The 23,461-nt window shown below is 31.8% G+C and overlaps 4 protein-coding genes across 4 annotated transcripts; 2 read left to right on the top strand and 2 right to left on the bottom strand.

Moving 5' to 3' along the window:
• Window positions 1-217: 217 nt before the first annotated feature.
• Window positions 218-3,980, bottom strand: LOC123212294 (hsp70-Hsp90 organizing protein 3-like). Its single transcript, XM_044631384.1, has 7 exons — window positions 2,913-3,980; window positions 1,811-2,099; window positions 1,284-1,369; window positions 954-1,177; window positions 780-846; window positions 630-689; window positions 218-503 (listed from the first exon to the last, which is right to left on the bottom strand). Exons 1-7 carry the CDS (start codon window positions 3,813-3,815, stop codon window positions 390-392), a joined length of 1,743 nt encoding a protein of 580 aa, XP_044487319.1. The 5' UTR covers window positions 3,816-3,980; the 3' UTR covers window positions 218-389.
• A 4,011-nt stretch (window positions 3,981-7,991) lies between these two features.
• Window positions 7,992-9,825, top strand: LOC123210405 (NADH dehydrogenase (ubiquinone) complex I, assembly factor 6 homolog). Its single transcript, XM_044628739.1, has 2 exons — window positions 7,992-8,293; window positions 8,423-9,825. The coding sequence occupies exon 2, from the start codon at window positions 8,445-8,447 to the stop codon at window positions 9,348-9,350; it is 906 nt and encodes a 301-aa protein (XP_044484674.1). The 5' UTR covers window positions 7,992-8,293; window positions 8,423-8,444; the 3' UTR covers window positions 9,351-9,825.
• Window positions 9,826-10,645: 820 nt separating this feature from the next.
• Window positions 10,646-13,415, top strand: LOC123210274 (legumain). Its single transcript, XM_044628533.1, has 9 exons — window positions 10,646-10,984; window positions 11,078-11,242; window positions 11,604-11,760; window positions 11,866-11,951; window positions 12,025-12,224; window positions 12,317-12,365; window positions 12,453-12,662; window positions 12,760-12,963; window positions 13,037-13,415. Exons 1-9 carry the CDS (start codon window positions 10,739-10,741, stop codon window positions 13,217-13,219), a joined length of 1,500 nt encoding a protein of 499 aa, XP_044484468.1. The 5' UTR covers window positions 10,646-10,738; the 3' UTR covers window positions 13,220-13,415.
• Window positions 13,416-16,227: 2,812 nt separating this feature from the next.
• Window positions 16,228-16,842, bottom strand: LOC123209965 (auxin-responsive protein SAUR36). Its single transcript, XM_044628077.1, has one exon. The coding sequence runs from the start codon at window positions 16,746-16,748 to the stop codon at window positions 16,314-16,316; it is 435 nt and encodes a 144-aa protein (XP_044484012.1). The 5' UTR covers window positions 16,749-16,842; the 3' UTR covers window positions 16,228-16,313.
• Window positions 16,843-23,461: the final 6,619 nt, after the last annotated feature.

The raw sequence follows: 23,461 nt of genomic DNA, 5'->3' as shown, positions 1-23,461 counted from the left end.
AAGGACACATCAATGCGCGCATGTCTCCCCATTTGTGTGATAGTTTTCATGTTGTTTAATCACCTAATACTTGCATTAATTTTCCAATCAGAAGCTACGTTTAGCATCACCATCAGTTAACAAATCAAATAATCCAACTTTGCCCATCCGATTCTTAGTTCAAAAAAGCTCCAACAAACATTCAAACATGGCAAGAGGAGAACGGTGAAAAACAATATATCTCAAAAGGTCAACCATAAATTTTAAATTTAAAACAGCTTCCAAAATTTGACATCTGAAACTAGTTCTTCCAATTAATCCAACCCAAATTCACACAAGAAGATACAATTTACTTAAGATGGGATACGTTGTTTTTTTTTTCCCCCCTCTGATAAAACATTTCTTCAAATTTATCTGATCTGGACTATTCCAGCATTGATGAGCTTCTGAATCTTGGTCATCACCATTGGGTTCTTCATGTGGTCCTGAGCAGCTTTGGGGTTCTCTTGGAAGTCAACCAACACCTATCCACAGACCAAATTCCATCTTAGTTAAGTTTTATGTATAGCTGGAGAGAAAACAGCTCAAATCCATTTGATATCTAGGGCAATATTTCACCCCACATAAGAAAAATCTTAAAACCTCCTAACCTGTCTCATTACAGGGTCAGAAAGAATGTTCTGAATTTCAGGATCCTGCATTGCCTTGGCCTGCAAGATGGAACAGAGATAAAATCACACCCCCCAGAAAGTTGAACATATCAACCTGAATGATAAATACATTTTTAAAAAAACACTAACCTGTCTCTCCTTCAATTCCTCAGGGCTTAATTCTCCACGACCAGCCTTATTAATTTGTTGCACACAGCTGCACAGAATTTCAGAGCAATATCTAAGATCCATTCACAGTAATTTACAGAACAAAACAATCACTAAAAAAAATAGAACCACAGAGGCTGTTTTAATGTTTTCTACCTTCGCATTCCGTCAAGCAGCTCTTGGTTCTCTGGGTCATGTTTCAGTCCCTCCTGGTATGTTTCTAAAGCTTTGTCATATTCTTTCATGAAAAACTGAGCAGCCCCCTTTCTAGTATACCCTTTAGCAAAGGTTGGATCCAGCTCAATGCACTTCTCTGCATCCTTCAATGCCTCAGGCAGTGCACCCAATTTTGTGTAGCATGCAGCTCTGTTACTGTATGCCTGAAAGGCCGAAGCCAGCCCTCATCAATCAGTAACTATCCATATATGCTTGACAAAGATATATAATAAGCACTGCACTACGATTAAAGCAGATAAAACTAGATACCTTTGGGTCATTGGGATTCCTCCTCAATGATTCTGTGTAATGTTTCACAGCCTCTGGGTATTTTTGCTGCTTAAAATATTCATTTCCTGGAAACCATCATTAAAAGCAAACTTAAACAAATTTGCTAACAGAATAATGTTCCTAATTTAGGTAGAACACGTAAGTACCTATTATTAATCCACACTTAGAAAGGAGAGGACTATAAAAAAAAAAAAACAAAAAAAATTTAAAAAAAATACACTGTGGGGTCAGAAATAGAATCTCTTTCGCAAGGCATAGCTCAAAATTAAGGCAAACACATGAAAACGCAATGCAACAAGTGATATGCCTGGAACATTAGTAAAACTCCAAATGACTTAACAAGAGGAGACAAAGTAACTCAGAAAAACCAGAGTAGGATACTTAAACTACATACATGAGAAAGAGAAACTCAAAGCTATTATGCAATAGGACTAGTTTATTATAGCAAAATGTACAATTTAAGCCCAGAAACATCATCAACCAAAATGCAAAACAAGAAAAGCTACCTTTTTCACGCTCCTCATCAGCTATAGCTGGATCAAAAATCTCTTGTTGCTCTAGTTCCTTTTTAGCTTTCTCAGCTTCATTAAGCTTCTTCAATGTCTCTGGATTTCGATGCTCAGTTAGAGCTTTCTGGAAAGTCTCGATAGCAGGTTCATAGTCCTTTGAGCATTTTGCCAATTTCACCAGAGCAGTTCCTTTCCTAGTCAAGGCCCTTGCTATCATCTTAAAATCGGATCTAAGCTCTCTTCCCCTTTCAACAGCCTTATCACAATCTTTGATGCAATCTTCATACTAAAATGATTGACGTTGAGGAAAGAATCAGAATGCAAAATTTTTAAAAAATCACAACAAAAATATTGGATGCTAAATTTAGGTAAACAAATTAGAAGATGAAATATTTGCACAGAAAATCTCTACTTCATCGACTATAAAATCAACTAAAATTTCACAGACCTAAAATATAAGCTAGAATTGGTACGCACTAGAAACTTATAAAAGAAAAACCTCTGCTTCATTTACGTACTCAAATTCTAGGAACTAAGTCATCTCAATGAGTTAAAGCTTATAAAAGTTGGGCTATACACAGAAAGCCAAAAAAATTATAAAAATTAACATTAGATTTCACCATTATTAAGGCATAGAAACAAGCATCTAATTGGTAAAATTACAAATATAAGCTATCAACTAAGTATTAAGCAACTGTTATACTCTCCATTTGCTAGGATTTGATTTTTCAACAAAGTCACGCTCAGGGAACACTATCCATAAGATATAAGAGATTAACTAACTCAGATGCAAAAACAAGTGCACGTATGTTAGTCACCATGGCAAAGAAAGGACTATTTCTTAGATTAGTAGCCCTAAATGTTACCTAAGGCTACCTATTCAACGTCCCTGGAAGAATTTGTATGCTAATATTACCATTTCATCTAAGCCGCATAGAACTTAATCTTATTACAGTTATCACAGATGAAATAAATTTAGTAATTATCATATTTTACTCCTAATAGAAACTCCTAGCATGCTACTGAGGCAAAATCTTAACTAACTCAAAATGAGAAAAAATAAATAAAAGGGCAGAAAAATACAGAACAAAATTGTTACCTGGCCCATCTCGAGATACACTGCGGCACGATTAGTTAAGAATGAAATATCCTCGTCGTCGAGCTCCAATGCCTTGGTGTAATGAGCAACTGCCTTCTCAAAATCTTTCTTTTTATAGGCAGCGTTTCCCTCTTCCTTCTCTTTCAATGCTTGTGCTTTTCTAACTTTTTTTTCGATCTCTTCCTCTGTCATCTCCATCGGCTCCGGCTCCGGCTCCGGAACAGGTTCAGGCTCAGGCTTCTTCTCCTCCTTCGCCGGCTCCGATTTCTTAGGTAATTCTTCCTCCGGAATTTCCATGTCATCACCAGCGGGCCCCTGGAACTTCACGTTTAATAAAACTCCTAAAGATTGCATCACACGCTGGTCCTTTAAGTAGAGGTTTAGATTGTTAGGATTCTTCTGAATTTCTTGCATCATTGTAACAAAATCAGGCTGTTGAAGATAGCTTCTCGTCGTCGGATCTGCCGTTAATTTCGCCCACATCTCGGGTCCAGCGAAGGCAGAAGTGAACGGATTGTCTGCAGGCGGGGCCCGAGATCTGAACGACTTCGAGGCCGCTGCTTCTGCATCGTTTAAGCCGGATTTCAGTGCTTCATTGTTAGGATCAATTTCAAGGCCTTTTTTGTAAGCCGAGATAGCTTCAGCGTACTTATGTGAACCGACATAAGCCGCGCCGAGCCGGCTGTAGCCTTTAGGCCAGTCAGGTTTGAGCTCGACGGTCTTCTTAGCATCGGCTAAGGCTTCGGTATACTTGTGGAGAGAGGCGTAGGCGGCGGATCGATTGGAGTATAAAACGTGGTTGGATGGAGCCAGAGCGATGGCATCACTGAAGTGACGGACAGCGGTGTCGTAGTCTCCGGCAGAGAAGGCGGCGTTACCTTTAGCTTTGGCTTCTTCTGCCATGTCAGCAGATATATGTTTATAAATCAGAATACGAAGGAATAAGAGTAATAAGGAGAAATAGGCTTGTTGCGTATGATAAATGAGGGCAAAGACGTTGAAGAAGAAGTGTTGGGGATGGGAATATAAAAAGGAGTTCAGAGGGACGAGAGGCTTCTGGCGAGAGGAGTTCTGGAAGGTTCCGCTAAGTGAGTCGTTTAATGGAAAAGGGGTTGTTTGGTTACGGGAGGATTAGTATCTCCAAGTCTTCATAACGACTCTTTGACTTAGGCATGTCAATTGCATTTGAAAGTTTTAATTAAAATTTTTAAAAGGCCAAACAACTATTTTTCATCCAAGTTATGCTGCAATCTTAAGTTTTTATTCTTTAATTATAAAAATACTGTTTATTTACCTATGACCGGTTAAATTTAATAGAACCCTAACGCCTAAAAATTTTATCTATTTTTGCCCCCCTAAACTTTAAAAACTAAAATTTTTTCCCAGTCTAAGTTTTAAAAAATGACAGTTTCACTCTAGGATTTCATTTTGAAATCTCTGATGATATCTCCGACTCTATTGCAGACGACCTCTCCTCCCGAAGTGTCCTCTCCTTCCGATGATCTCTTTCCTTCTATTTGGATGTCTGATCAATGTCGAAGAAGCCTTAGGAGACAAAGACAATAGCTTTGTCTTTGTCTGGGAAGATGAAGAACTTCGTCTTCCAAGGCTTCTCTGATGCTGATCGGGCGTCCAAATGGGAGAAAAGAGATCACCGGAAGGAGAAGATGCTTCGGGAGGGAGAGTCCGTCGGCAATGGAGCCGGAGATGTCGTCGAAGATTTCAAAACTAAACCCTAGCGGTGAAACTGTCATTTTTTAAAACTTAGATTGGGGGAAAATTTTAGTTTTTAAAGTTTAGGGGGGCAAAAATAAATTATATTTTAGTTTATTTTTAATATTATAGAGAAAATAACGATTTTATCCTTACCATCGTTAATTTTAATCGCTCATGGGTAGGTGTTTCGTATTTCCATAGTTAAAGAGTGAAAACTTGAGATTGCAGCATACCTTGGGTGGGAAATAGTCGTTTGGCCTTTTTAAAAAATTGTTTAAATAGGACATTTGATTAAGGTTTATGAATCGGCCTGATTAAGGTCGACGCCCATATATAGTGTCAAGTTTTAGGCTTTTAAAAATTCATAAGTTGACTCAATCTGAAGGCTCATTATTGTGTGGGCTTAACGTTCAGTCTGACACATTGACGTGTCTACTTTGACTTGACCCTTCATAGGCGCAACACTTTCTTTCATATGAAATATTTTTGGCCTTTCAATATCACAGATCATTTGGACAGTATTTGGAGTCGAAGATGAAAGGAGAGGGAAGTGGGAGCGAGGGACCGAAGATGAAGAAAAGATTTGGGAACGCTTATGGATGGTTGAAAAGGAGATAATTATCGAAGAGAAGAAAAAAACTTTAAAGGAAAATTTGTTATTTTTAAATTTTGGATGAGATAAATTTTTTTTTAGATTTTTAAATTAAAAAAGAAAAATATGATTAAATTTTAGTTTTTAAATTTTTTTTATTAAATAACGATTTTACTTTTAATACTAACTATAAATTTTAATAAAAAATTAAGAATTTGAGTTTTTAAAATTTTATAAAGGAGAATTTAAAAATACAATAATCTTTAGGTGGAAATCAGTCTTTCAACCTCACAACTTTGAACACATACTTAATTTTTTTAAACCCCTTAATATTTAATAAATTACATTGAAAACTTATAACTTATACAGCTATTAATTAATTCTATGTTCAAAATTACAGATTTAAAGATGTACATTTGAGTTTCGAAATTTTATGAGTTTATTGAAACGAATTACCAACGTTTTTGCGAGTGGCTTGACTCGATTATTCCTTTGGTTGCAACTAAGTTTTTGGGCTATAGTCTGCAACAATTTCTCACGATAGATTTCACCGATTTTTGTTGGAAAAATTGTAGATAGATCACAACAATTTAATGGGAAATTAATTAAAATAAGTAAAAATCTGTCCGTTTATATATTTTTAGGTCAACATAAAAAAGTTTCACCAAACTATGCAAATACTAATTTTTTTACCCTTTTTACCCTTATGTTGAAAAACCAAGTAAAAATATTTTTTCTGAGAATGTGCGTCGGTTTATGGTGGTTACGATGGTGGCTAGGGATTTTACAGTGAAACCCTAAATATGTCAAATTATGTATATAAATGTTTTTGAATGTTTCAAATGATATAAAATGATGTAGTTTCGATGTTAATGGATGTCTGAAAGTGTAACCGTTGAGAGACAAAAACGCGCAAATTTACAGTGCCGCGTAAACACTGTTCAAACCGCTTGCAAAATCGTGCAAAAATCCTGTTCACAGACTATGATATCTGCTTTTGCGCGGTTTGAACAGTGTTTGCGAGATGTGAATAGTATTTACGTGATGTGAACAGTATTTGCGTGATTTGAGCAGTTTATGCGGTACTATAAATTTGCGTGCTTTTGTCTCTCAACGACTACACTTCCAAACATCCATTAATATTGAAACTACATCATTTTATACCATTCAAAACATTAAAAAACATTCATATATATAATTCGACATATTTAGGGTTTCACTGTAAAATCCTTAGCCATTATCGTAACCACAATAAACCGACGCATATTTTCAAAAAAAATATTTTTACTTGGTTTTTCAACATAAGGGTAAAAAGGGTAAAAAAATTAGTGTTTGCTTAATTTGATGAAACTTTTTTATATTGACCTAAAAACGTATAAACGGATAAATTTTTGCTTATTTTAATTAATTACCCCAATTTAATTAATAAATCACAGTAGTGTCTATCTATTTTTTCTAGTTGGTTATTCCGTATAGAGTTGAATTTGAGCCAACTTGGTTTGGACTTGAATGTCAGCTCAGTTTAATTTGGTTTAATTTAAATTCGTTTTCTTGGTTTTAAAATCTAACCGAACTTGAACTATAGAAAATTTGGGTCGGTTTGACTCACGAGCTAGATAGATAATTTGATTCGATTTGAATTATGTTAAATAATTATTAAACGACATCATTTTGTCAATAAATCAAATTGACATTTAAATTACTTTATTGATTTATAAGTAATAAAATATTTCAGTAATTTTTTATTATTAATGATGATGTAACAAATAATAAAAAAATATTTTAGAATAATTGTATCTAAAAGAATTTAATTAAAATAATATATTAATATCTTTTTATTTTACCTAAATACAATAATTATTTATGCGTACTCAATTTTATCAAATTTTATTAAATAATCTATATCCGATAATCTTTAAGATAATCTATCTCTAATACAACCTTCTTAATTCTATTCCACTTAAACCCTATTTCATGGCCACATATCTTTTTGACTAAGTAATGACAAACCCTTCTCCTGTTATATGAATCCAATTTTCGTTTCATTTGGGCAAAACCATCTTTTTCTCAACAATGTTTTTGTCATTTGATCCAATAATGTTTCGTTAGATAGAAATAGATTTGATAAATATTGATAACTCTCGAATGGAATATTAGAATAATAAAATCTATTAGATAATAAACTATTAATTCAAAGCCATTTTCTGTCGATGAATCAACAATTTGAAGTATTTTTTTTGTATATTCTTGATAAACCAATATTTAAATATAGATGTAAGATGATCCGTTTGGGAAGTAAGATGTCCCTTTGACATCTCTTCATATGCAAAGAATTTTCGATGTGAAAATACAAAGACAATAGGTGATCTTTAAATGGGAAAAAAAGTGGATCTTCGGGTCCAAATGAATTGGTTTATTTGAAAAAAAATTATAATAAAATATTATCTAAATTAAACGTCTCTATAGTATTATTCAAGAAACCAAAAATTCTTTAATATTTAAAATAAAAATATTATTTAATATTTTATCAAGTCTTTAAAAGATAAATAATTGTTATGCTTTTTTATTAATTTATTATTTAACCTAATTATATATTATCAACTCAATTCATATAAATTATTCAATAAATTTATTTATAAAAATAATTTTTAATATAAATGAAAAATAGCTAACCTCATAAGCGAATTAATGAAACTCTCGTGATTCTTCTGATCGTGTTTTTAGCTGATTTTTTTCCCTTAAAAAATGATTTTTAGAAAAAAAAAAATGATTTCTGTTATATTGGGGCCCCGGCGGGGGGGGAGTGTGGAAAGTAAAACAAACACTGTTCATTAAAAAAAATTGGGAAGTTTGAACCCTAAACCCAAACCCACCCCGTTCAGCCGCCACCCCTCTCTCTTCCTCTTTCACAGACAACGCCAATACCACTGCAAGCCCAAATCAAGTCAATCTTCAAAGAGAGTTTTTTTCCAGTGCTCGTTTCTCCTCCTCCAGCTGTCACTCCTCTTTCCTGCCATCACCCACAGCCGCTGCCCGCATCGAACATATAGCACGTTAAACCTGCATATTTGGTGTACTCTTACTTGTCTATTCAGTTCTCTTCAATTTGCTATTGTTACAACAAATCAGGGCTCTTCATTTTTCTTTTGATTCAGATGTTCATATATTCTCGACATTAATGAAATGTATTATGCGTATTTAGGAAAAATCAGGGGAGGGATTTGATGAATGGTGCTTCAAGTAATTTGCGTGCAGCTTTCTCCCACTGTGTGCAGCAAGTGCGAAATTATGATTACCATCACTACCTCTGCCTCCTCGAACTCCCTCCTAGTATGCGGAAAGCTTCATTCGCTCTCCGCGCCTTCAATGTTGAAACTTCCAAAGCCATGGATGTAGCTTCTGATCCAAAAATCGGTCTCATGCGCCTTCTCTGGTGGCAAGAAGCCATAGACAAAATCTATGCTAATAAGCGAATTGAACACCCAATAGCTCAGGCTCTTGCGTCGGTTGTATCGGAGTATAAAATCAATAAAGTATGGCTTAAAAGGTCAGTTCAAGCTCGAATTAATGATGCCAATCGAGAGATTACTGACATCCCAAATGATATTGAAGAGCTGGAGAAATATGCGGAGGACACTGTATCAACGCTTCTTTATATGACGCTGCAAGCGGGTGGCATCATGTCCACCACGGCGGATCATGCGGCATCTCATGTTGGTAAGGCTAGCGGCGTTCTCTTACTTCTCAAGTCATTGCCATACCATGCTACCCGCAATCGTCACTTTTCTTATATACCAGCAAAAGTGGCAGCCAAACATGGCTTGCTGGTGAAGGAAGGGGGTCGGTCAGAAATCCGGTTGGATTCTCGTGAGGGGTTATGTGAGGCTGTTTTTGAGATGGCGTCAGTGGCAAATGTTCATTTGCTCAAGGCTCGTGAATTAGCCGGAAAGGTGCCTGATGAAGCTCGCAAAGTTCTTTTGGAGGCTGTGCCTGCCCAAGTTCTTCTGGATTCATTGCGTCGGGTACATTTTGATGTGTTCGATCCAAGGTTAGCACAAGGAGTTCTGGGTGTTTCTCCTCTATGGTATCAATTGAAACTGAAGTGGTATTCATTGAGGGGGAAATACTGAAAATTTTCATTAGTGGGTGATTGATTTCCTCGGATATGAACTAGAAGCTAAGAGGGTCGGTTTTTCAGTAAAGTCTCCACATTCTTACCAGTTCAGGAGCTTTAAAGAATAATTGCTGATTGCATAATTTTTTAATAAGAGAGTAAAAAATGACCAGTTTTTTAGGCAACATTTAATCGAGTGTTACTTAATTGGTTACTCCAAATCACTGAAAAAAACTACTTTGTGAAGGGATTTTCGACCTTTTCCTCAACTTTTGGTTGGAAAGAATTACATTTCCAGTTTTCAAGAGAATTTAGTTTTTGATGCTTTCTGGTGATATGCGCTTGCAAGAAGCCTTTATGTGTTAAAAACTATCAGTATTCATGTGAAGGGTTCTCTAAAGACTAAAGAAGAGTTTTCTATACAATGTATATATATGACAAATCCATCCCTTGGTGACAATGATGAATGGATTGTATGAACATTTCTTAGACTTGAACAAGTTTTGTTAGAGTCATTTGTCCTTGTTATGCATAAAGCATACTTCACATGACTAGAATGCGCTCCACAATGTTAACGGCCTTTGCCCTTGGGCCATGAGCCTTTGCCAGTAGCAAATGAGGATGCAACAACCAAACAAGCCAATAGTCGCGCCTCATTTGGGCCATTAGCCTCATCGCTGGGTTCAGATAATGAATGATGTAACAATCAGGTGCCGTATCATTGAAGGATCATAAAGAACTAATGGACAAGGAACAAGTGATGATCTGATCGTTACAGGCACAATAGAAAACATCAATGAGACAGCGGACAGCCGATGGCCTTATTCAGACTGAATTATTCATCAATATCTCATTTGGCCGATATTAACCATAGAACTAAGTTTAATGAGTATTTAAAATTAGTTTTAATTATAAAAATTCACAGCAGAATTGGTGGATGACTATGCACAAGCATCCTAACCAACAGTCCTCAAATAGCTGGCTTTAAACCTTATAAATCCATCAATGAGCTGCCACCCCTTGGGTTCAAATTTATATTTAACTCGGTATATTTGAATTTAAATTAAAACTTTAATTTAGTTCGAATTCAAAAGTTTGCTAGTTTGATCACATTAAAACTTGTTTCATTTGTAATTCTTCTTCTCCACAACTATACTTTCGATTCTAAATTAACTGTTGAATGTAACATAAATCTCAGTTTGAATTCATCTCTGGTAGCATATACCCAATAAGAAAGTAAAGTAAACTCCCAGCTCTCCCCAAGTTGAAGACATTTGGACCCACTTTTGGAAGTGGTTCAAACGTGTCCATCCGTTCTTTTGCATGGTATCTTACACAGTTTAAACACCTCCCACTTGAGCCTTTAAGAATTTTCTTTTAAGCTGCTTCTCCTTTTCTATACCTATGCTTCTGTTTCTTCACCATCACTTATTTTCTCAGTTCGGTTCAGTCTCTATGGCAACCTATCGTTTTTTATTCTTTTTCTTAGTTTTAGCTGTTTTGGGGGATGTTGAAGGCAGTCGGCTGAACCAAAGGAAGTCAGGAATCATAAAGTTGCCGACAGAGAAAGAAGAGCCGGCGGAGGAAGCGGGAACAAGATGGGCTGTTCTAGTGGCTGGATCATCTGGGTATGGAAATTATCGGCATCAGGTGAAAACAATTAGTTAAACTTATTAACTGACTAGTCTTGTGATTTGGGCAATAAAGTGATGGAGAAATTGTTATATGTATGTGCATGAACAGGCAGATGTTTGTCATGCATATCAGTTGCTAAGAAAAGGAGGATTAAAGGAAGAGAACATAGTGGTGTTTATGTATGATGATATAGCCATGGATGAGCTGAATCCTAGGCCTGGTGTTATCATCAACCACCCTCAAGGTGAAAATGTTTATGCTGGTGTGCCTAAGGTAAATTTCCCCATCATTTGATTAACATCGTTGATTTTTTTAATGTAAAATTGTCAATGACAGAGCGTTGTGTTGTGAAATGGTTGGATGCCTTTTTTGACTCTCTTGCCACATATTGATGGTGACATACCACAGTTAGTGCATTAATTTCAATAAGATAAAGCCATTAATGGTTGTCAGTCATTCATGCCAGATGTAATATTCCCATGATTCTTCCAGATGTCCTGCATATGCCATTATAATAATTTAATGGATATTAAAGTTAAATTTTATATTAAAAGTAAGAGTTCTTCAGTACACCAACTGTTTGACTTGTTGAAATTTGACAAAACTAAATCATCAGTGGTGGTGATCATGATAGGATTACACAGGCGAGGATGTAACAACTAAGAATCTGTATGCAGTACTTCTTGGTGACAAGAGTGCTGTGAAAGGTGGAAGTGGGAAAGTTGTAAATAGCAAGCCAAATGACAGGATCTTTCTTTACTACTCAGACCATGGAGGTCCTGGAGTTCTTGGTATATCTCAACAATCACTCCAAATTTAGCCAAATTACTCAATATATGAAGTAAATTTGGTTTTATCTTATCATAGCTCATGTATTTTCCATTTGTGATCTGCAGGGATGCCAAACATGCCTTATCTGTATGCAATGGAATTCATTGAGGTCTTGAAGAAGAAACATGCATCAAAGGGCTACAAAGAAATGGTAAAGAGATCATGCCCACTTTAGAAGTTGTAGGGTGAAATTAAATATATGATTATTGACAGATTTGACACAGGTTTTATACATAGAAGCATGTGAAAGTGGGAGTATTTTTGAAGGTATAACGCCTAAAGATATTGACGTTTATGTCACAACAGCATCAAATGCACAAGAGAGCAGCTTCGGGACTTATTGCCCTGGAATGGATCCTTCTCCACCTCAAGAGTACATCACTTGTTTAGGGGATTTATACAGTGTTGCTTGGATGGAGGATAGGTGATTTAAGTAAATAAGTTTTGTATTATACTCACCAGCATACTCAAACATACCTCTTTTTAACTAAGCTAAAATCATTGTTTTTTGTGCAGTGAGACTCACAATTTGAAAAGAGAAACCATAAAGCAACAGTATGACACAGTAAGATGAACAAAATTCCGAATCTTATATGCAATTCTGACTCAACTTAGCATTTTTTGTGAAGTGGAAACATTGGCTTTCATGCAGGTGAAGGAAAGGACTTCCAATTTTAATACTTACAGTATTGGGTCTCATGTGATGCAATATGGGAACACAAGCATAAAAACAGAGAAGCTTTATCTATATCAAGGTTTTGATCCTGCGACAGAGACTTTCCCTCCGAATGAGCTTAGGAATGATACTCGAATGGGAGTTGTGAACCAGAGAGATGCTGATCTTCTCTTCATGTGGCATATGGTGCGATGGACTTGCCTCTTAATTTCATGCACTTGAATTGGCTTGTTACTTGAATTGTCTATTGTTTGATGAAACCATGAATTTGTTTCTTTTGTAGTACAAAAAAGCAGATGGGTCATGGAGGAAATCACAAATACTGGAGCAGATTACAGAGACATTGAGACACAGGAATCACTTAGACAAAAGCATTGAGATGATTGGAATGCTTCTATATGGACCAAAAAGAAGTGGTGAAATCCTTAACTCTGCTAGAGCACCTGGTTTGCCTCTTGTTGATGATTGGCAATGCTTGAAATCAATGGTAATATTGAATTTGCTTTCTTGTTCATGATTCATTTATGTATATGGAATAATCCAAGTGTTAATGTAAATAGGTTCGAGTATTTGAAACACGCTGTGGATCACTGACTCAATATGGAATGAAACACATGAGGGCATTTGCAAACATTTGCAACAGTGGCGTCTCCCAAGGCTTGATGGAGGAAGCTTGCGTGGCTACATGCGGCGGCCTTGACCTGAAGCAGTGGCATCCTAGGAACCGGGGTTATAGCGCTTGATGAAAGTTAAACATTCTGAAACATTACTATAAAAAAAAATAATATGTTAAATATGAAAGTTGTTTGCAATGGTTTTACAATGTCTGTGGTACTGTTGTGTAGCCACTGTGAGATAGCTTATACGAAAACTATCGTGGTGTAATATATATCATTTTGGTTACACTATATTTGAAATGTGATCAATTTTTTTAGTTTTTTTTTTTTTCTCTTTTTTTGGGATACCGGTTGGCTTTCTTAGATTTCTTTTTCTCCGGTTAAACTCTTAAGATTAACAATTATTTTTGTTAGACAAGAGTGAAAATAAAAATATTTAATAATTAATTATATAAAAATATTTTAAATATTTATTGAAATAATTTATCAGTCTAATCACTAATCAGTATAAATCATCCTCACATCATATTGATGTCTAATCCAACTTTGGAAACATTACTCTGATCTTCATGAGGTCAAAGTTGATTAATATTTAATAAATGTTGAATATTTATTTCCTATTTGGATTAATATTTAATAAATGTAAATAATTATTTCTCATTTAAATTTTAATGAAGCAAGGATTTTTTTTTACCTTTATTTGAATTTTTTTTGTCACACATATATTAAATTTATTAATAAAATACGTTAAATTTAGACCAAAAAAAATCAGCAATATAACAAAAATATCCCTTATCTTTACTAAAACTAAATAATAATGTCCCAAAAATTTATAAAATTTCATTGATGTTACAATAATTGCTCAAAGCTAATTAACAGTTGTTCAAATTGATTAACTGATTTTGTGGGAAGGAATTTATTATCAATAAAATTATATACATAAATAATATATACAATTTTATACATATATAAAAGTTTATAATTATATAATTATATATTACTTTATCTTTAATTTAAAATTATCTAATTATATAATAATAAATCATTATTTATTATTATATATTATTTATACACATAATTTTACTGATTTGTTAAATGTCACTCTTGGCCTTCATGATCTTAATTTTTCAATTTACAATAAATTGATTAATATTTAATAAAGGTTGAATAACTATTTTTCTCTTAAGCTTTAATCAAACAATAATTTTTATCTTTTAAGTTTTAAAGTTTTATTTTTTATTCATATATTAAGTTTGGTAATAAAATTTGTTAAATTATTTCCAAAGTTTATAAAAATACAAAAATATCTTTTATCTTTATTGAAATTGAATAATAGGTTGTTTTTAAAAAAATTATAAAATATTATCTACTTTTTATGATTAAGCTCTCATATTATTGTGACGTTGTTCTTATTGTTTGTCATTGCATTTCCCCTAAGTGCTTTTCGACAGTCAATCGATCTAGCCAATCGACAATCATATCCAAATAACGTAACAATAAAAGCATTTGTCAACAAAATGCCAAAGGAACTATATACCCAAAACAAACCTTTCAAAGAGTTGCACATATTAGAATTGGGAAGAAATGTTGGTGGGGGCAAAATGATGAAGGCTAGGCACAAGGGTTCTGGCCATTCTAGGTGACAATAATAGGACATGAATGAACAATTAAAAAACATGTTAAACGATTGTTGGTATTAAAACGGTATGACAAAGAAAAGTGGTAGATCACATTTAAGCCATTGGCTTTTAGCTCGAGTAAGGGACTATCACCCATGCCAATATTTGCTCATTGAGTTTTATAACTTTTCACTATAAGTTTCTTAAAGAAAAAAGAAAAAAATTGAAAATTTCTCATTTAATTTCACACATCTTTTGGCGGCAAGAAATAAATAAAAAGAAAAAATAATATGATTGAATAATTTTACATTGAAAATAAAACTATAGTCAATTATATATTATTATTTATACATAAAAATATACATATTATTTAACCATAGGAGGCTACTAAAATAAATGAAAAGTAAAAAGAAAAAGTATATAAAAATTAAAATAAAAATATAATTGATTTATACTATTAAAAGGTAAATTTTTTGACAAAAATACCATTTAAATATAAAAATAATTTATCCTATTGAAATATTTCTTTTTTTAATAATAAGAAATTTTATTCAAATCAAAATGTTTTATTCATAATTAAATCAATTATATTAAATAAAATAAATTTTAATTTTAATAATTAATCTTATAATCATTAAATTAAGTGTTTAATATTAATATATTATTAAAATAGACTTAAATTTAAAGACTTTTATACATAAAGTTTTCTTGATTATCATTCAAAGTCTATTTGCATCCCTGTGAAAGAAACTTGATGGAAGGCCTTACATAAAAGACAAAACAAACACCGTACATTAATATGCTTCATGCAGAAAATCTGATGCTTTAGCTAAAAGTCAAACCTCAGCAGATTCTGTCGTTTACTGGGAAATATGCCTTACCAAAGCTCTTTCTTGGTTTAATTATTTGCAATCTTATTCTTCAAATTAAACTTGTCCTATCCTCATTTGTTATCATTTATGTATAATATTTGATAGAGTAATTTAAAAATAAAAAATAAATAAAAAATTATATTATTTAATTTTAATTTAAATAGATGCATTTATAATTTTTTTATATTTTCTTAATCTTGGTTTTAAAAGTTTATGAAATTATCCACTATAAACAAAAAAAAAAAAAGTTTTAACATAAGAAAATTTTTTTAATTCTTGTTATTAATACTTTTAACCACAAAAGTTATAACGATGATTGACGATAAAATTATTTTTATTATTAAAAGTTTTTAACGATAATTTTTTCATTATTAAAATTATAAATTTATTTAGTTTTAATAAGAGTATAAATAATTGATTTGTAAAATTATGAAAAAAATATTTATCCTTTTGTTATTGTTTCTCTCGTTAAAACTAATATTTTTTGTAGTAATATTTATAAATGTAGGAGTTTAAACAAGTAAAAAAACTCCCCACTTGGGTTATTTGCACCTAAATCTAAACAAATCCAACATTTTTGCAATTTCTAAAATATCTAAAATAATTTGATATATCTTGAAGAGTATATGTATATCTCACCTTAATTGATTTACAAAATATTAACAAAAACAAAAACTAATTTTGCAAAACCCTAAACAATTACCTGTTTAATTACTCTTTACGTCTGCTTTAATGATCCCATGCAGCAATCTTCATCTTCACTTTCTCAAACTCCGAAATCCTGCATGGTATCGTGATTCCACTCGGTGGATTGAACCCGTAAACCCGCTCTGCTTTCTTCAATAACTCCCCAAATAGTGGGTGATTAAAATACACGACAGGCACCAAAACTCTCTCCGTAGTCTCATCTGATTCCCCTACGTACACTACCGAATGTCCCTTCGGTACCTTCACGGGTTTCGGTTCACGCAACTGGATATAATCCGAAATTGAACCACCAAAACAAAGCCTTTTAGCGCCACGTAGAAGATGGGAGAAAAGCCTTGCCATGCAGTTGTAGTTTCTGATCCTGGAGCCACCCAGATGATACCTTGTCCCTTTTTTTCTGGGTCGGATTATCCATTTAAACACCTTCACGATCTTGAAGCCTCTATGTTTGCTCATAGCTGATGGATTCCAAATAAGGTTGTTTTGTTGGGGGATCTACTAAGAGTTATTTTGACTTCGAGGGAATGGGAGAGTGATATTATATGAAGAAACTTACGGCCGGCCGGCAGAGTAGACTTTGAAACATGGGACAGATTGATATGATTATAAAAAATGATAAACTAAGTAAACTTTCTTTTAGGAATATTGATGTAATATTTGATAGTGCATGTGAGATTGCCATGTTAGCCATGAGCGTAGGTCAAAGGTCAACTATAAGGAGAATTCGATGTTGATGCTTGGCAATGGCAATAGCGGCTTCTTTTTCTAAAATTGGGGGGTCTTAAAATCAGGACAGCTCTAAAATCAAAAAAACTGTAGAAAAATGTCTAAGTAAGTATATATTCTAAAATTTGTCCTCTGGCAAGTCTATGCTGTAATGAATTAGAAATGAGAAACAAAAGAGGAAAAGTTTGATCAAATGACTTGGATACTGATCTCTTCATTACAACCACAAACGACATGAATCTGGTAATTTTGGCTAGATTTATTGGAAAAGGCAAATTTGCGACCAAGTTTTGTTTATGCAAAAGAAGTCAATTCAATAATTGTCCAATGTTTGGTAAGGGATAGCAACTGTTGCCCTCCCAAGGTCCTTTATTGATATTAATACAATCTATCAATCCGTCATCCAATATTAGACATTATATTATATTGTTAATATCAATTAGATGTCTAAACTTTGTCAAACTATATTAAACCTATGAATATCAAAACTCATATTATACAAAATTAATTAGTTTGTATTAAAGTATAATTTACTACGTTTATATATCACTTACTTTACTCATTTTTATTATATATGAGTTTTTTATTTTAGTTTTCAACACCTTCGTTTAAATATAAATATTATAGGTTGTTAAACTCGTCATTTGATTGAGTCCGTTTGGATGAATACGTTGTCACTTATATCAAGAAATACTTCAGACTATTATACTTACCATTTGGTTGTATTATGATACCATATTGAAATATATTTTATTTATAAGTGTGAAGATCGAAACTCATATTATACAAAATCAATTATTTTGTGTTAAAATTTAATCCACCACACTTATATATTATTCATTTTACTCACTTTAATTAGATCTAAAACTATTTTCTTTTAGTCTCCGACAAATTTCAATCTTTCCACTTTGCTTCCTCTCTCTACCTTTCCCACCCAGCTAAACCGCGTTTTCTATATCTTTGTCTTTCTTAGTCTCTTCCTCTTTTTCATTCTTCCGTCTTTTCCCATCTTCTGTGACAGCTGGGTTTTAATTTTTCTTTTTTTTCCATTTTTTGTTGTCGTTTGCATGGTTTATTTTTTGAGTTTATGGCTTGGTTAGTGGTGGGTTTGTATTGGTTATTTAGCGGTGGCGGAGTTGACTTTGTGTGACATAAGGAGTGTGTTGGGGTTGAGGAGATGACGGCGAGGAGATGCAACGAGGGGGAATTTTGGCTTCGAAGATGGTAGTGTGGTGGTTAATGTGAAGGCAAGGACTAAAGAAAAGAGTTATGGGAGGGTGAAGTCCTTGTAGGTAAAGCATTTTGTTTCCTACGGAAACCGAGAGGGCAGGGGGTTTCATGGTAGGGCTGGACTCGAGCCGAGCCAACTCAAGCTCGAGCTTGGTTCGGCTCAAGCCCGAAACGAGTCGGGTTCTGCTTGGCTCGATCGAGCTTGAGCTGGCTCGGTAGATTTTTTTAAAAATTTTTTTATACAAAACGACGTCGTTTTGATCAATATATATTAAAAAAAATGTCGTTTTGATAATGAAAAACGAGCTGAGTCGAGCCGAGCCAAACTTGAGTTGAGCTCGAGCCGAACTCGAACCGCCCATATATGAACCGAGCAGAGCTCGGCTTGGCTCGAATCCAGCCCTATTTCATGGTTTCAGTGGGTGGTTTTTCCAGGGAAAGAGGGACTTGCTTTGCATGGGGCGATTCCAGCTTCGTCACACAGGTGACTTTTTATTAACCAAGGGTGGAAACAAAATTAAAGAAGTTTTCAGGGGCAACCATTATTCAACTTCAGGAAAGATAATAAATGATATTTTCATTTTTTCGCTAAATCTATTATAAAATTTAGTATATTTTTCTAACGAAATTCGGTGGTGGGTAAGTAAAGTACATTTCCAAACTTAAAAGGGTGGTAAAGGTTAGTCAGATAAAACTTGGGTGGGAAATTTGTTCTCCCTATTTGATTGATTATGAATGGACTTAATGATTAAAATATATATATATATATATATATATATATATATATATATATATATATATATATATATATATATATATATATATATATATATATATATATATATAAATTGTTTGTCAACCAGCATGATATTGTTATCAATTATTTGTCAATCACCATGATATGATTATCCATTATTTGATGGTTCCTTACGCACAAAACATCTCTTCGAAAAATGATTATTCAATAAAAAGATAATTTATGTGTTGACAAATAGACAAGTCTCTCTTAACTAGAAAACAAGTTATATTATTTAACACCCACTTCACATAATTTTTTCAAAAAAAAAATAATAACTTCTTATATACTTAATCTTAATCATTATCTTATCATTAATGTGATAATTTAGTTGACATAATAGTTTATATTTTTAGATTATATTCATATTATGTCAATTTAAATATTAAATCAAAGACATATATATATATATATATATATATATATATATATATATACAGTCGTAATAATATGCATTCATATTTATGATAATAGTGGAACTAATGAGGCATTTCTTAATTCATGATGATGACATATAGGTAAACATGGTCATCCATCAGAGAACAAACGTATATATTAATTTCGTAGACAGTCACATATACGTAATTTAGCATTTTTTAAATCATGGATAATTAGAATCCATAACCAAAGTATAATCTATCATGTATTCTTGACATCCATCATTGCGTTATGTCACAATTGCGATTTTCTCCTATGCACAAACATAGCGCGATTACTGAAAATACACTGTCCTGTTCCTTTATTTGGGAATTTTAGAAAGGCCAAAATGCTATTTCTCACCTAAGTTTAGGTGTATTCTCAAATTTATATTTGTAAAGTTTGAAAAACTGGAAAATTTCATCCATCTGCTTAAAATCTTAATAAGGTTAGAGATAAAATTATTGTTTAATGAAAAATTTTAAAAAATAAATATTTTTCTTCGCCCCTTTCAATTTAAAAATACATAATTTTCTTTACTTACTATTTGAAAAATTAATATTTTCCCCTAAGGTTTGCAAACTGTCATCAGAGGCAATGGAGTTCATTGTCTCCTACAACAATTTGCAAACCCTAGAAGGGAAACGTTAATTTTTTAAAATTCAGATGGAAGAGAATTGTAAGATTTTCAAATTTAGGGTGTTAAAATTAATTAAACTTTAGTTTTTTTGTTAAATAACTGTTTACTTTTAATTCTAACTAAAATTTCAAATGAATGAGTGAGAGTTTTGACTTTTCAAACCTTATAAATGTGACTTTGAAAATATACTTAAACTTGGGTAGAAAATAATCCTTTGCCCATTTAGAAAACATGTACCATTTGATCAGATCTCCATCTATTTGACTAGGTCCAATTGCTATCTAATTTACAATATTGCCCAAAAACCTATTCCTTAGTAATGAATAGCTAATTTACAAATTATTATCGATTAATTTTAAAAAATTCAAGTATCTATCCTTTAATTATTATTGTCAATGAGATATGTTATTAAAAACGTATATAATTATTATTATACCCAGTAATATTAAATTCACTTTTATCTAAATATTTTTGATAAATTCATCGTTTTATTGGATGTAACATAATTAAAATTTTCTTCGATCGTATTTCTGTATTTTATTAAATATAATATTAATAATAAATAAAGGATATAAAAAATTTGTTATAAATTACCCTTTTTTTTATTTCTTCTGTTTCTATACTGAAGGGTATATTTGGTCCAATTTTGCAGCTCTATCCAAGTTTTTGAAAAAGGGCAGTAGTGGAAAGGGATTGTTTGACCAAATTTGGGCTTCTGCTGGTGTTCCGGCAGGCAGCATATGGCCTCGTTCTTTTTATCTGATACAAATTGATCATGCTGGTAGGAGAAAACTGGATAATAGATAAATATTTATATTTTTTTTAACCCTTAAAAAATACTTTAATAGAAAATAGTTTTTTTTATATAGAAATTAATAGAAAATATATTTTGTAATGGAATAACCATGCTACAAGCAATATAAAATTGTAAGTTTATAATTATTTCTCTGTGTTTTTATTTAAAGTCAATTTTTTTTTAATTTTGTTGCCATATAAATTTATTTCTTTTTCATAAAATTATTGACAATTTCTCTAGTATAAATATTTGTTTGTATTGTTTAACTATATTATGTCAAGGGGTAAATTACTTGAGAAAATTGTTTTTTTTTTTTAAATTTCATTTTAAAACTTTTAATTTAAATGCGTAATATTTATGTTTTTCAATTTAGGGGGTAAGGAGTATTAAATTAAACAAAATAGAGTAATATTATATGTGTAAATTTTTTTGTATACAAATGTATATATACATGGATGTGTCATTATATAATTGAGCGTTATTCTATCATTAATTTAAAATCATCCATTCACATCAAGACATACCCATTTGTATATAAAAAATGTATATGTATAATTTTATTGAAAAAAATAAACGAAAATTGTTTAAGATTTCGAGTTTCGTAAGAAATATAATTATAAACTTTTAAATAGAGGGGAAATAATTTTTAGCCCTATATATATATATATATATATATATATATATATATATATAACTTTAGATAATTAAATTCAATTTTTCAAGAAAATCAAGTTAAATCATCAGCTCTTTTAAAATATAAAAGAAAATAATATAATTAACAGCATTTATGAAATTTACAGGGTGCCATAAGAAAAAAAAAAAATTCGAATTTTATAATTTTGAAATAGGGTGCCCTTAGAAATTAGGCTTCTTTTGTCTGTTAGTGGGATGCCAATAGTTGCGCTCCACTACAAATCATAAGGAAATGAATTCTAATAAACATAGTTGCATTTGGATAAGATAATATTTTATTATTAAAAATTAAATGTTATAATATTTGAAAAATTATTTGATATAAATTTATTATTATATTTGATAAAATTACTGTATATAAATAATTATTGTATTTAATTAAAAGTAATAAAAGAATATTAATATATTATTTTATTTATTATACAAAAAATTAATGGGTATAAAAATCTTTTCTATATTATTTATTATTTTAATTGAAAATTGAAGGAATTTTTTTCTTAAAAATTTAATAAGGATAAAGTAATAATAAAAATTAATATTACCTCGATAATTTTTTAATAACTAAGATAAATATAATAATCATATTATTTATTATATCACTATTAATAATAAAAGATTATCGAAATCTATATATATATATATAATATATCTTTTGAATTCAAATGAAACCTTAACATCTCGACACCTCTTGTAAATAACTCATAATTCTCTCTCCTTTGTCTTTTACTCTTTCTCTTTCTCATCCTATCTTAATTCTTTCTCTAATTTCATTTATATTCAACCCCATTGTGTTTCTATCTTTCTTTTGTTTTTGTTTTTCTCCATTATTTTTGATAGTCACTCTTTCATTTATTATATAAGTTTGAAGTACACTAATCCCCAACACCCTTGAAGTCTATATTCTCAAACCTAACCAAAATATTGTTCAAATCTTTCTCAAATTGGTTTTAAAAAGATTGATACACAAACATGCTAGGATTCCTTTCATCTTGATCCCCTAAGAAGTCAACATTCACATATTAAACCAATTACAAATCTAGAGTGCTATAACACTAAACGACCTTAGAAGTGCCCTCCAAGTAGCAAAGAATTCACTTTACTATATTTTAACGATCTCTACTTTTATGCTAAATGCATGTTTAAAAGAGAATTTGTGTCTAATAAGATGCTAATTGGTTTAAGATCTTGCATATAAAACATTGGAAAATTCTTTCAAAACAACTCTTTTGAGTCGTCTAAACTTTCTTACCATTTCTATCTTCAAATACCACAATTTTGAGAATTTGATTTACAACTCCTAAGTCTTCCATTTAAAATTCCCGGGCCAAAAGAACCTTTCAAGTTTGCAAGACCATTCATATTAACACTTGTATCTAGTACATAATTGAGAAACTAGTTTGGGGTCATGCCCTAAAACTACAATGCATTCAAAGATAACGTAAACAATTGTTTAATAAATAAAATTGTTTTATTTATCTCATAATCTCCTTTCTTGTATATTTAAACGTATGTTTTTACATCAATGATAATGGTTTTGGACCTACTAAATTAATCAATGTTTGTATGAAAAAGTCAATGAGAGATATTAGATTTTTTCATAACTCAAAATTGTATTTATAACAAGAACTAGGTATTCCATTTTAATAACTAGTAATATTATTGTGTTGTATGCCCTAAAGGGGTGATACGTCTCAAATTACTAAAATGAGGATTTTTGGGTAAAAACACTTGTTTACCTCTAATTAGACGATTGGTCAGTAGCAATAATGGGGGACGATGAGGGGGAATCCATTCGGTGGATTAAAGTGGTTTGAAAATTGTTTGAAATTGGTGGTGGTTTATATGGTAGAGATAGGTTGTCTTGGTTGTGA

The sequence above is a fragment of the Mangifera indica genome, chromosome 3, assembly GCF_011075055.1.
Source record: "Mangifera indica cultivar Alphonso chromosome 3, CATAS_Mindica_2.1, whole genome shotgun sequence".
Lineage (NCBI taxonomy): Eukaryota > Viridiplantae > Streptophyta > Magnoliopsida > Sapindales > Anacardiaceae > Mangifera > Mangifera indica.
The sequence above is the reverse complement of the archived record's forward strand: the minus strand, read 5'-3'. Positions and strand labels throughout refer to the sequence as shown.